Raw genomic sequence first — 12,121 nt, forward strand, 5'->3', positions numbered from 1 at the left:
TTCATTGTTATTTTCAAATAATTTTCGATGTTTTCTGTCATTAGATGGGTTTCGCAAATGATATTGTAGCGAACAGCTTTTTGGAATTAAATTAAACTGAAAAATGTTTTTGTTTTATTATACTTTGTGTCATGTTTTAACACTTTCAATGCCACCGATTCGCCTTAACTTACGTTAATACGTGGAAATTGTTATGGCATTGAATGTGTTAACACTTATATACAAATAATATGAAGATTTGTAAGAAAAGTCAATAATTATTTCACATATTTTAATATCACAATATTACAAACATTCGCATTACAAAATTTATACAAGAATTTCATGAAATTGTGGGCTTTAACTAAAAAAAAACAGATTTGCAACTTACATATTAAAATAATAAGAAATTAAAACGTGAAACAAAGAAAAAAAAAACGAAAAATTGACAAAAAATAAATATTTGACACTTGTATTAAACACACACAAAATATGTTCAAGTACATAAGCAAAAATTCATAAATAATCACATAATCGCAGAAAAAACCTGTTTTATGTATCGAGAAGGAAAAAAAGTTACATTTCTTAACAGTAATAGTATTTAAATACATAAAAAAAATATTCATACATCATACACACTATCCCATACACTTAAAATAGTCGATATAAAGATAAGTAATATTTAGACAAAATTCCTTTCATACAAACCTCATACAAACTTATATACAGCATTCAATGCACCCATACATACATTTACAATACATATTCATACATAACAAGTAACAAGAAAATTCTTTTGACATCTTCGCTTTTTTAAGAAGCATACCAAATTGTTAAACAGAATAGATTCGAATAGAATTATTTGAAGTTTGCGATTATTTTCTTATTCATATAAAGTAAATAAACAAAAACACCAGATATATTATGTTGAGAGTCGAGTTATTCTTTTTCTCAGCAAATTTTACTGTTTAATTAAAACAATATACTTCTTGTGAGCAAGACTCGAGTGTGTTCCACAATATGGTGAATTAGGGTAAGTTATACTAGCTTTATGGTATGGTGACACTGGGTTTATGGTTAGTGACAATGAATTTATGATAATTGATAACCAGCTATAGTTAGTGATGATGAGATATGATAAGTTACAATGATGTTCAACATATCTGAACGCTGTACGCGTTGAGATAAGTCTGCAGCGCGTGCCTGTGCGGGGGCTCGAGTGCGGCGACTCGCGCCGGCACCACGTCCGGCCACTGACGACACATGTTGCCCAGACTCTCCGCTAGATAGCGCTTCGGATCTTCTATACCTAGATTCAACATAGTAATATTTAATTAATATTAATAAAAATATACTTTTCCTAGTAATAAAAGGAGTTTTATCGATGTTTTCTATAATATATTAAAAGCTATGTTGTCTATACATAAAACATATATAAAACTTGATTTGTAAGTTAATGGCTACTACTTGATCCCTACCTACAAACTATGTCTTATACCTATATGTTTTAGAATATTATTGTTTTCTCTGTCTGACAGGGAAGAGTAACAATGTTGTTATAAAAATGGCAATGGAAACTTAAGTACTTTTAGACATTATTTACAATCCTTTGACGCGAATGACGCGCTTTCATTACAAAGTCAAGTGTCAGAATGATTAGTGAGGGGACATAAACGTCGACATTTTAGTAAGGCTAGTGTTGTGCCAGTACACCGGCACAGTGTCGGATTTTCTTCCTAACAATACATACCGGCCAGTGGATCGTCAGCAGCGTTGCGAGCACACGTGAGCTGTGCGTATTGAGCCTGGTAGCCTGCAGGCTCGTCCACCTCCACGAAGTGATCGTCCGGGAGCGAGCTCTCGTCAGCGGGCAGCTCGAATAATGATATCAAAGCCTGTACGCGGAAAATAACATATTACTATCAGTTGCGGGTGACAGATAGTCCTTTCTAATGTTATAAATGCGAAAGTAACTCTGTCTGTCTTTCCTTTCACGCAAAAACTACTGAACATAGACCAGTGGTTCCCAAACTTATTTTGTCTACTGCCACTTTGAGAATAAATATATGCAGTCGATGTCTAAGATGCCTCCTAGCTAAATAAAATTACTAATCACCCCCAGGCCTCTACGCAACACCCCCATTTTCTTTCTGGGTCTCTTACCGCTTGAGACCTGCAGCGCACACAAGGGTATGTTATCGCCCACTTTGGGAAAGACTGGTGTAGAGCCTAGGAAACTTTTTAATGCCAAAAAGGGAAGCGGTTAAGAGCTGGAAATTTGTATGGGAATATTGTTGTCCCCTGTACCTGCAGCAGTTTAGGCCATAGCGCCGCGAGCGCCCCCGTGCGGAAATGTTCAGATTCACAAAGTAACTTGACACAGCCGACAGCAGCTGCCTTACGTTCCAGTGCACCAGAAACACGCTGCAGCTCCGCGATCAGGATACGTTCCGTGTACATCGCGAACATACTGACAAAAATATTATACATTTATAAAATGCTCATGCCACAAAGTTATCATACTCCTCCGAAATTTGACTGAATTTTACTGACATATGCATATTCAGTAGATGCGAGAATCTGCTACTATTTATTTTTTAATATTTTGCGGACGAAGTTGCGGGCAACACTTAGTAACTTATATTATTACTTAGCAAAGTGCATAAATTTTTTTTCAATGTTATTTCAATTTTATTTTAATGTTTAGATATAGGTTTTTTAAAATAAAAATGTAACTTAGGGTTAAGTGGAGGTTCAGGGGCTTGGAGCCTACCCTAAGTTATGGGCAAGTAGGCCATAGTCAATACTGGCTCAGTATGGGTTGACTTCACATATATCTTTGAATTTCTTCTCAGATATGTGCAACCACGATGTTTTCCTTCACCGTAACATCAGATAAATGTACACATGTAAATTGAACACTTTGGTGCATGACGGGATTCCAACCTACGACCTATTGATTACAAGTCAAGTCCTTAACCCCTGAGCCACTTATGACCAATGTAGCCTTGTATAAAACGTATATAATACTTACTTGGCTTGGACAGAGTTAATAAGATTGACGAGTGTATCAGCCCCAAAGTGCGCGGCGTAAAATCCGAGAAAAGCGATAAGACCACGCACATATTTCGTGGTCTTTGATGACGATAGCCTTTGAAACAGTAAAGTTATTATCTGCTTTGAGTATTGATCCATCACTGAACTGAAAATGAATGAGAAACATAATGAATAAATGATTTTTTTTACTAATATTTCTTTTATCATTCCAACTAAGCTCTAGGCTTGTACTAGGATAGTTTACAATAGTCGAATGTCGGGATTCGAACAACTGACCTCATGATCGGAAATCCGAATCCTTAATCATTAGCCTATTGACTCTTAAAAGGAATGAAAGTTATTTATAATTCATTTTCTTTTACAGACAAATCTAAAAGTATTATAGTGGGTTTTTGAGTCCAAAATCTATATTTAAAACTAACAGGCTTGTCGATATGTTTTGTACTGAGATTTTGGTCTCGGAAACTCACGGTAAATCAGTTTAGATTTACCGTGAATTTCTGAGATCCAATCTGAGAACTTAAGTTTAAAGCAATATTGGTGCTTTAATTTTTTGTTTAGGAAATGTTTTTTGTATGTATTGTCTATACCACTATCATCTCGATACGGTCATAAATACACTGACATGTTTTTTTTTAATTAAATTAATTTAAATCTTACTAATATTACAAATACGAATGTCTAGATGGATAGATGTTTGTTAGAAAGTATCTCCAGAACGGCTGCATGAATCTTGATGAAATTTGACATACATATAGAACATAGCCTGGAAGAATTTAGGAATTTAGGCTTAGGCTATTTTTTTTTAATTTTGCGCGAACGAAGTCGCGTGTGACTGCTTGTTATCTATAAATCTTTAATCCATTAATGATATCTTACCTTCCAAACTTGTATAGCATAGTCTGTACGAGATAGAAGCCCTCATGATCGTTGGTCTTTGATGCGATCAGCTTTTGGAACACACCAAGCATTGCATTCTGCAAGAGACAAGTATTTAATATGTAAACTAAGTCAATTTTGTAACTTTTTTTTAACTTAACATTAAAGGTCTAATATATTTAGAACTCTGGGATAAATCTCTGCGATTCATTTTTATAAATTTCGTGTTCATTTTCGCTTCGATTTCTTACTAATATTGTGAATGTTTGGATGGATGGATGTTAATTAGAAGGTATCTCCATAACGGCGGCATGGATCTCGTTGAAATTTGGCATAAATATAACATAGGCTGAAAACACACATAGGCTATTTCCTTTTTTTTAATTACGGACGGAGTCGCGGGTCAAAGCTATTATGCGAAGCTTAGCTTAGAGGCGACCTTGGGACTATATACTGACCAGTTTCCCTGAATTAAGCACTAGTTCCGTCCTAACAGCGACATAGGCGCAGAGTAGGCGCACCAGTGGGCGCACGTTGGCCGGCCTCTCCCACAACGGGGGCGCCACTAGGCACGGCAGCAAGGCGCCGTACGCCTCGCCCTCGCCCCCACCACCAGTACTGCCTCGCAGCTCCAGCAGGAGGGACAGCATTTGGAACACGTATGGCATGAACTCTGAAAAAAAAAAATTACTACTTGAATAAAATCCAGTTTACATCATTCCAGTACAGTGGCCGAAAAGCGTAAACTAACGACACTGGAATGATATATATTTTTCCCAGATGTTTATCCAGCACTGGCTTCTAATAATTTAAAATGGTCATGCAAGGCTATATTTTTTATAGCAAATGGTGGAAAACGAGCAAGCGACCACCTAAATTCGCCAAAATAGCGAAGTGATCTTTGCATTTTCAGATGCTTTGCCTACCTTTAACCGAGAGAGTACGCACAGAAAGAGGATATATCCCCCGTCTTTAATGTCCCCTCCCCTACCTTACTACAAGACTAGTTTTAAGGTTAGATAGTTTACTAGTAGTTTTGTCTGGCATTGTATAGACATACCTTGTACATCGTTCTGTAGAATCTCCTGGAAGATCGGGAAGAGAGCGTCTTCGAAGGCAGATATTGCGTTTGGATTAGACTTTGTTACTAATCTGAAATAATAAAAAATATGTTATACTAGCTGTTGCCCGCGACTCCGTCCACGTAGGATTAAAACTTATTAAATAGCCCATGTGTTCTTCCAGACTTTGTTCTACATCTATGCCAAATTTCATTGTAATCAGTTGAGTTATTCTGGGGATAACTTCTAACAAACATCCATCCATACATCCATTTCAGTTTGCTTGAAGCAAACTTGCTTGAAATTCTTTTATCGATTCAAAACTCCGCTTTACCACAAATCTACGTTTTTATAAAACAAGTATTTTTTTAAATCGGTTTATTCAAAATATTTTATTTTATGTAAGTATTTTAAACGTTTTGGTGGAGTTTTTTTTTTACTTACGAGACAGATAAAGACAAAGTTTCAAATAGGAAATGATTGAAATGCGGCTTGCAGGGATTCTTGGCGACCACAGAGAGCATACGGGCGAGTTTCGGCAGAGCGTCTCCAACGAAAGGCAGTGCAGACTCTTGTAGTGCTGATAGTGTACGCAGGATAGCTAGAAATGGTCATAGTAGAGAAATTTAATTCAATACCCACTGACAACTCACGTAATTACTAAATTAAATGGATCATGATAGGTTAGGAAATAAATTTCCTTGGATATGTTCTATGCATAGAAAATAACAATGGATATACAAATTTCTTTAGTATAATAGATTCTTATATTGTGCTAGAATTTTAACATGATTTTAATTGTTAGGTATTAAGTTATTGCGCACGAGTAAATCCAAAATATTTTTTAAAAATTTTACCTGAATTTTTGCTACAAAAACGAAAAAAAAAACCAAATTGGTCCTTCGAGCAGGATTTTCCACTTTACACAATACCAAAACATATATTTTTTATACAACTAACCTTTCATAACATATTCATTATGATCAGCTGGATCAGTATTATCTCCTAGAGCTGCAAAGAGAGCGGTGAGGAGCTTCGGTGCATGGGGCTCCAGCAGAGGACGGGGCACCATACCACCTGCTACCAACTTCTCCACGGTACATGCTGCATATGTACACACCACGCCACGACCAGATATATGCTCAATCTAAAAATATATTAAATGCAATTTATTAAAGGTTTTCATTGTATTAATTAGCAATTCATCTTTAGCTCTACGTCCCCACTGAGGGACTCGGAGTCTACCCTAAATCAGTGACTACGCCATAGTCAACCACGTTACAGGATTCGAAGCCAGGACCTGCAGAGTCAAGTGACACTAACAATTAGCGTGGAATTTCAAAAGTAGCCAATGTTAATGCAAACATCAGCTACCTTCCAGTTAATGTTTAGCCAAAATCAGTCCACACGTCCCGGAGATTAGTCGGAACAAATTTGCGGACAAGACAGACAGACATACAAAAATGTTAGAAATTGGTTTTTGTATGGTTTTTTTTAATATTACATGCAGACATAGATCGTTAATTTATCCAAGAGATTGTAATTACATAAGTTCAATAGTTCATAAGTTAATCATTAGATTCCTCTGCCTAAGTCTTGTATTAAAACAGTCGACCCCTTCATCCTTTAAAAAAAGAGTGGACATATATTCTTTAACGTGAATTAACTTAAGTTGGAACATATATAAAACATAAGATATACTTATATAATTTTTTTTGTAAGTAAAAGATAGCATTACCAATAGAGGGAAGGCAGTGATAAGAAACTCCTTGGGCAGGAGTGACCGGAACGTCATAATGTATTTTATAGCATCCGCTTTCAGTACGGGTAACTCAGTCACTGAAACAAACAAACAATTATTTTTGTATATAAATATTATTATACGGTTAGTTTAATTTTGAGAGAAAAAAAGTACGACTTAAGTAAATTAAAAAATATTAAACTTAATTATTTAGAAGCACCAATAATATAATGGTTAAGGGTACGGATTTCCGATCAAGTGGTCGAGAATTCGAATCTCGTCATTCGACGTAAACCATCTAGTACAAACCTAGATCTTGTTAAAATGGTACAATTAACAAAAAACTACTAATATTAAAAAAACGTGTCCACATACTGGACAATTAAATTATTTAATTTATACATAATTCTTTAAAGGACTATACCATCTCTTATATATCCATCTCGCTCTTTCACATCTTTCGCCCCTGCTATCTTCCATCTCTTTCATGTAACGAAACATAATAAATTCTCATATAACCTAACATTACCTGGTGCTCTCTGCAGCTCCGGCAGCACATGTCCTGCAGCAAAGCTGGTGAGGTCCACTAATGGGGAAGCTTTAGTGACACCAGCAGCCTGCGTGCCCCCGCGTGACACCAGTGACGTCACCAGGAACAGCGCCGCGTCCTTCCCGCGCCACGCGCTCGCTCCACACTCTTGGTATTTACCTAACATCACCTGTAAAAACAAGATTATTTGGCATCCATTTAGTTGTTGAATGGACGAATATAACCAGCGTGGAACATTTATTTCGCTTGTCAAAAGACCGGCAAAAGTTCACTAAGCTGACGGCCAAACTCCATTAAATGGAGAGGTACCTTGAGAGAGAGACTCTTCGTACAGGCAACATAAATCTTCACAACCTGGCGACTTTAGTCGCTAAGAGGATTGCACTATGAGAGACATTTCATCGCCAAAGACAATCGCTCGCAATTTATTTGTCAAGGTCATCGTGAGAAAGTTGATATTAAGTCATTATCCTTGTACTAACCGAGTAGAAGACTTAAGTCGAAGAAGCGAGCAACCATAAATTATAAGTTTCTAAGATTTACGTTCCCTTCAGGACTGGTCTTAGCGTTTTTTTTTTTAGTTTATAGTCTTACCTGTACATATTGTCCGAAGATATTCATCATTTTGTCTTCAAAGTGCTGTGCGAGTGTACGCACGAGGTCGCATGCAGCACGCCGGCGCGTGTCCACATCGGAGCCCTCCATGTCGCGACGCACGTACTCCTCGGGATTATCTTCAAATAACTCCATATCCGATTCTATCAAATACAATAAAAACTTACAACATTGAAGAATTAAAATAATCAGTCGACAGATGGGTTAAAACAATTTTTTTTTGTAATATTAGGTAACACAAAAAAATAAACAAATTGAGTTTCCATAGACATCTTACCAATGTTAAACATCTTACTAATATTATAACTGCGAATGTTTGGATGGATGGATGTTTATTTGAAGGTATCTACCTTCAAACAAACATTCATTCTGGAAATCCAGAATGGCTGAACGGATCACGATGAAATTTGACATAAACATAGACCAATGTGTAGAAGAACACATAGGCTAATAATTAGGTTTTTTTTAATTCCGAGCGGACGGATTCGCGGGCGACAGCTAGTCATAAATAAAATAAGTTGTCATAAAATATCACGAGTTATATTTAACAGTATTATAAACGACAAGCTATCGCACGCGACTCTCTTCGCGAGAAATTAAAAATAAAACTAAATTAGTAGTCTATGTGTTTTTCCAGACTATGTTCTACATCTATGCTTAATATCATCAAGATTTGTTTAGCCCTTCCGGAGATACCTTCAAACAAACATCAACCCATCCAAACATTCACATTTATAATATTAGTAAGATTATGTGAGTAAATTGAATATGAAGGAATACCTCTAAATTCCATATTGGGAATGACAACCTTCTCACAAATGCTGCTGAGCGTTCCCGGATCTTCAAACAAGTTCTGATATCTTTTCTTTTCAGCCACTTTCGCGAGGAATGTCAGAGCATTTGATACCAACTGTAAAGAAATATATTACTTAATAAAAAAATATGCCAGCTAATCTATCAAATAAAAAGACTTGTTTTTTTTTTAATTATGCGCTTAAGTAGCATTGTAATATAAGTAGCTAATATTATATAGTTATATAAGTGGCTCAGGCATTAAGCTTGTAATCTGTAGGTCCAAGGTTCGAATTTCGCCATGTACCAAAGTATTTTTTTATTTATCCGACGTTCTTACGGTGAAGGAAAACATCGTGATGCTTTGCACATATCTGTGAAGAAATTCAAAGATATGTGTACAGTCAATCTGCACTGGGACAGCGTTGACTATGGCCTAGTCACTCCGTCAGTCCTAACTTAGGGAAGGCTCCGAGCCCAGTGGGGATGTATAGTGGCCAATTATATAAGATCAAATATTTTACTATAAATTCTAAGTCTATTATATTAATAACTCACCGCATCATATTTAGCCTGTGGTCCAGTTGCCAGCAAAACCGTCCACACCGCAGTCACAAAACCCGGGGCATGAGGATGGAACTCCTCTTCGTATTTCAATGCATATAGCGCGGCACACTCACACACTTCTGTACGTAACTGTTCCATTACACCGGGCTTGTCATCATCAGTCTGTAATAATTTGTCGCAAATATTAAACACTATATATCATTAACTAGCTATCGCCCGCGTCTCCGTCCGTGGGGAATTAAAAAAAAACTATTGGTCACAGCGTAATAAATGTACTAACCAACAAAAAAAGAATTTTTCAAATCGGACCAGTACTTCCTGAGATTAGCGCGTTTAAGCAAACAAACAAACTCTTTCGCTTTATATTATTATAGATATTATCCATATCACTATTTTTTTTTATATATAAAAACGGTGACGTCTCCTCATGGGCGAAAAGTGGCATGCGGACGTTTTGCCACGCATAGAGGTCTGTGGTCTCTGCCTACCTTCTGGGTTACAGATGTGAGTTGTTTAGTTTTTTTTTATATAATATTTCGTAAGGTGAATGTTTATTACCAGTTCTTGTCAATTATTTAAATGATGTTTAAATAAAAAAAAACAGTTGCATAAACATTGAAAGAAGTAATCACAAGGACAAAAGAAATGATGAGATTTTTTTACTTACATCAGCTTCAAGACTGGGAACTTTAACTTGCAACAAATTGAGTAAGTTAGGCATCCATATCGGCATGTTATCCTCAAAGAACTCCGGTAAATCTTGATAATTTAACGAATAGAACACTTTGCAAATCAATACAAGAGATCCATAGATAATGCGAAGAGCTTGAGGATTGTTTGCATGTGTTGTTGTTAATTCTATAGTTGCCTGAAATTAATAAAAATTATACTATTAGGCCTAGATACAATTACAAGAAAAGGCAAAGATTACATCTCAATACATGCCCAGACAGCCAAGGGTAGTCAATTCCTAAGATATGATCAAATAGAAGTAACTTTAGGCACTAACTCATACCCGTAATCTGGCCATCCACCAACTGAAACTACTGGCCAATGCATAGGTGAAATATGTATTGACCATAACATCCTGCACATTTTTAACTAATCATGCATTTAAAACTGTTTTTTTTTATTTTTAATAATATTTAATCAGTTCCTTCGGTAATTCCATATTTTTGTGTTGATGACACTTCGGTATTTCAACTACTTGTTTTCCCCCTTGCCTTATAACAAACAGTTTTACTAATAAACTTTATGATATACATACCACAAATAAATCTGTCAATGGTTTAGCAAAATTATCCAAGACATGTTTGATTTCTTCCCATAATGCTTGTGATTTAAATTCAAATCTATATTTCTTGAACAGAGAATGTGCTGTACGAAGAACTCCATTAATCACATGGAAATCACCTGAAATTCAAATATAATTAAGTAAAAGAAAAATTAATTAAATACAAACACAATTGGTTTCTGCGTCTTATTCTAGACACACAGATTCTATATAAAATTTGTTATATATGAACTAACTTGATGCGGAATTAAAATTAAAACTTAATAAGTTCTTCAAGACTATGTTCTACATGTGTGCCAAATTTCATCAAAATCCATTGAGCTGTTTTGTAGATATCTTCAAACAAACATCCATCCATCCATCTAAATTTTCACATTTATATTATTAATAAGAAGTAATATATTAAGAGAATTTAAACACAAACCTGTAGCAAATTTCTCCACCATTTCCGAGATGAGACCGGGCCACTTTTGTGGGAAATCATATTTTCCAATTATTGACACCGCATCACTGAATTGTCTCTGGATGGCTTCAGGTGACTTCAGCATAAGTGACACTATGAGACTTTTTATAGCTGCTCTGTCGTTTGCATGGATATTGTCTGCACCATCCTCCTCCTATGTGAGGATAAGATAAAGGGGAACATGAAAAATATTAGCTAGTCATTGAGTTATGGATACTGTAGCCACCTACTATTATTATTAATAGGAGTTAAATGTGAATTGTTTTAAAAGTTTAACACTTCATTTAAAATAGTGTAGACAAATTTAAGATGATTAAAAATGTTATCTATACCCACTCCTATTAGATTTACATAAAAAAAAAATCTTATTGTTTTTCAATGTAATTATCAAACAAAACTTACCACAGGCCAATTTCTTTTAATATAGTTTTTAAAAGCAACAGCTCCAGCTATTCTTATTGTTAGATCTACTGTATCTTTATCAATCAAATGTAACAGCAGAATGGCGTAATTTTGATTCACTTCAACACCTTCGAGAAACTTTTCCGCTAAAAATACAATAGAGAACTATTCATTAAGCAACCCTCAGTAACACCAATATGTAAATAGCTTAAAGTTTTAGGTAAAAGCCGTTAAAAGAAATGATTAATTAAACTATGACTGTTGAAATATATATTAAGAGGTTATAAACATGTCAAAACAAATCCGATATGAAAAGATTTCCAAAACTTATTAGAATTTACCATTAAATTTGATAAATAAATCATCATATCAATTGAATATTATCATTAAAGGCAACAGCCCCAAAAACAAAAAGTAAATTGATTTGTTGCAATGAATACAAAAAATACGTTGTAAAACTAACCGGGTCTTCTGATGTTAGGGTCGGGATTTAAAGTTTGCTGCAAGTAATTGGCTAAGGTTGCCAAATTCTCATCTGTTACTTCCATTTTAGTTTTATTTAAACTATATACTAGCGATAGAACGGAATAATTAATTGTAAAATTACAAATTTCAGCTTTTAGCACGAACGGTTTTCTCGCTTAAAAGTGACGCAAAGAGTATATAAAAGAATATGTAAATGTGACGTATAGGTAAAATATTCATTCAATTCACAAAGAGT

General features: G+C 35.2%; 1 protein-coding gene across 1 annotated transcript; it reads right to left on the minus strand.

Moving 5' to 3' along the window:
* Positions 1–341: 341 nt before the first annotated feature.
* Positions 342–12,062, minus strand: Cse1 (chromosome segregation 1). The gene is made up of 19 exons (XM_013327138.1): positions 11,864–12,062; positions 11,401–11,546; positions 10,960–11,152; positions 10,509–10,654; positions 9,909–10,109; positions 9,233–9,403; positions 8,663–8,792; positions 7,862–8,025; positions 7,247–7,436; positions 6,715–6,815; positions 5,937–6,123; positions 5,421–5,577; positions 4,976–5,067; positions 4,374–4,588; positions 3,916–4,013; positions 3,014–3,181; positions 2,287–2,449; positions 1,730–1,874; positions 342–1,288 (listed from the first exon to the last, which is right to left on the minus strand). The coding sequence occupies exons 1-19, from the start codon at positions 11,946–11,948 to the stop codon at positions 1,134–1,136; spliced, it is 2,907 nt and encodes a 968-aa protein (XP_013182592.1). The 5' UTR covers positions 11,949–12,062; the 3' UTR covers positions 342–1,133.
* Between the last annotated feature and the right edge of the window lie 59 nt (positions 12,063–12,121).

This window comes from Papilio xuthus, unplaced genomic scaffold (genome assembly GCF_000836235.2).
Source record: "Papilio xuthus unplaced genomic scaffold, Pxut_1.1 DF829758.1, whole genome shotgun sequence".
NCBI classification, from domain to species: domain Eukaryota; kingdom Metazoa; phylum Arthropoda; class Insecta; order Lepidoptera; family Papilionidae; genus Papilio; species Papilio xuthus.

Bases quoted from the DNA above. Each gene is read 5' to 3' on its own strand.
- Cse1 (XM_013327138.1), bottom strand. From the start codon at position 11,948: ATGGAAGTAACAGATGAGAATTTGGCAACCTTAGCCAATTACTTGCAG. The intron at 8,793-9,232 runs GTGAGTTATTAA...ATTTCTTTACAG, and splicing joins CACAGGCTAAATATGATGCG to TTGGTATCAAATGCTCTGAC. The intron at 5,068-5,420 runs GTAAGTAAAAAA...TTATTATTTCAG, and splicing joins ACTTTGTCTTTATCTGTCTC to ATTAGTAACAAAGTCTAATC.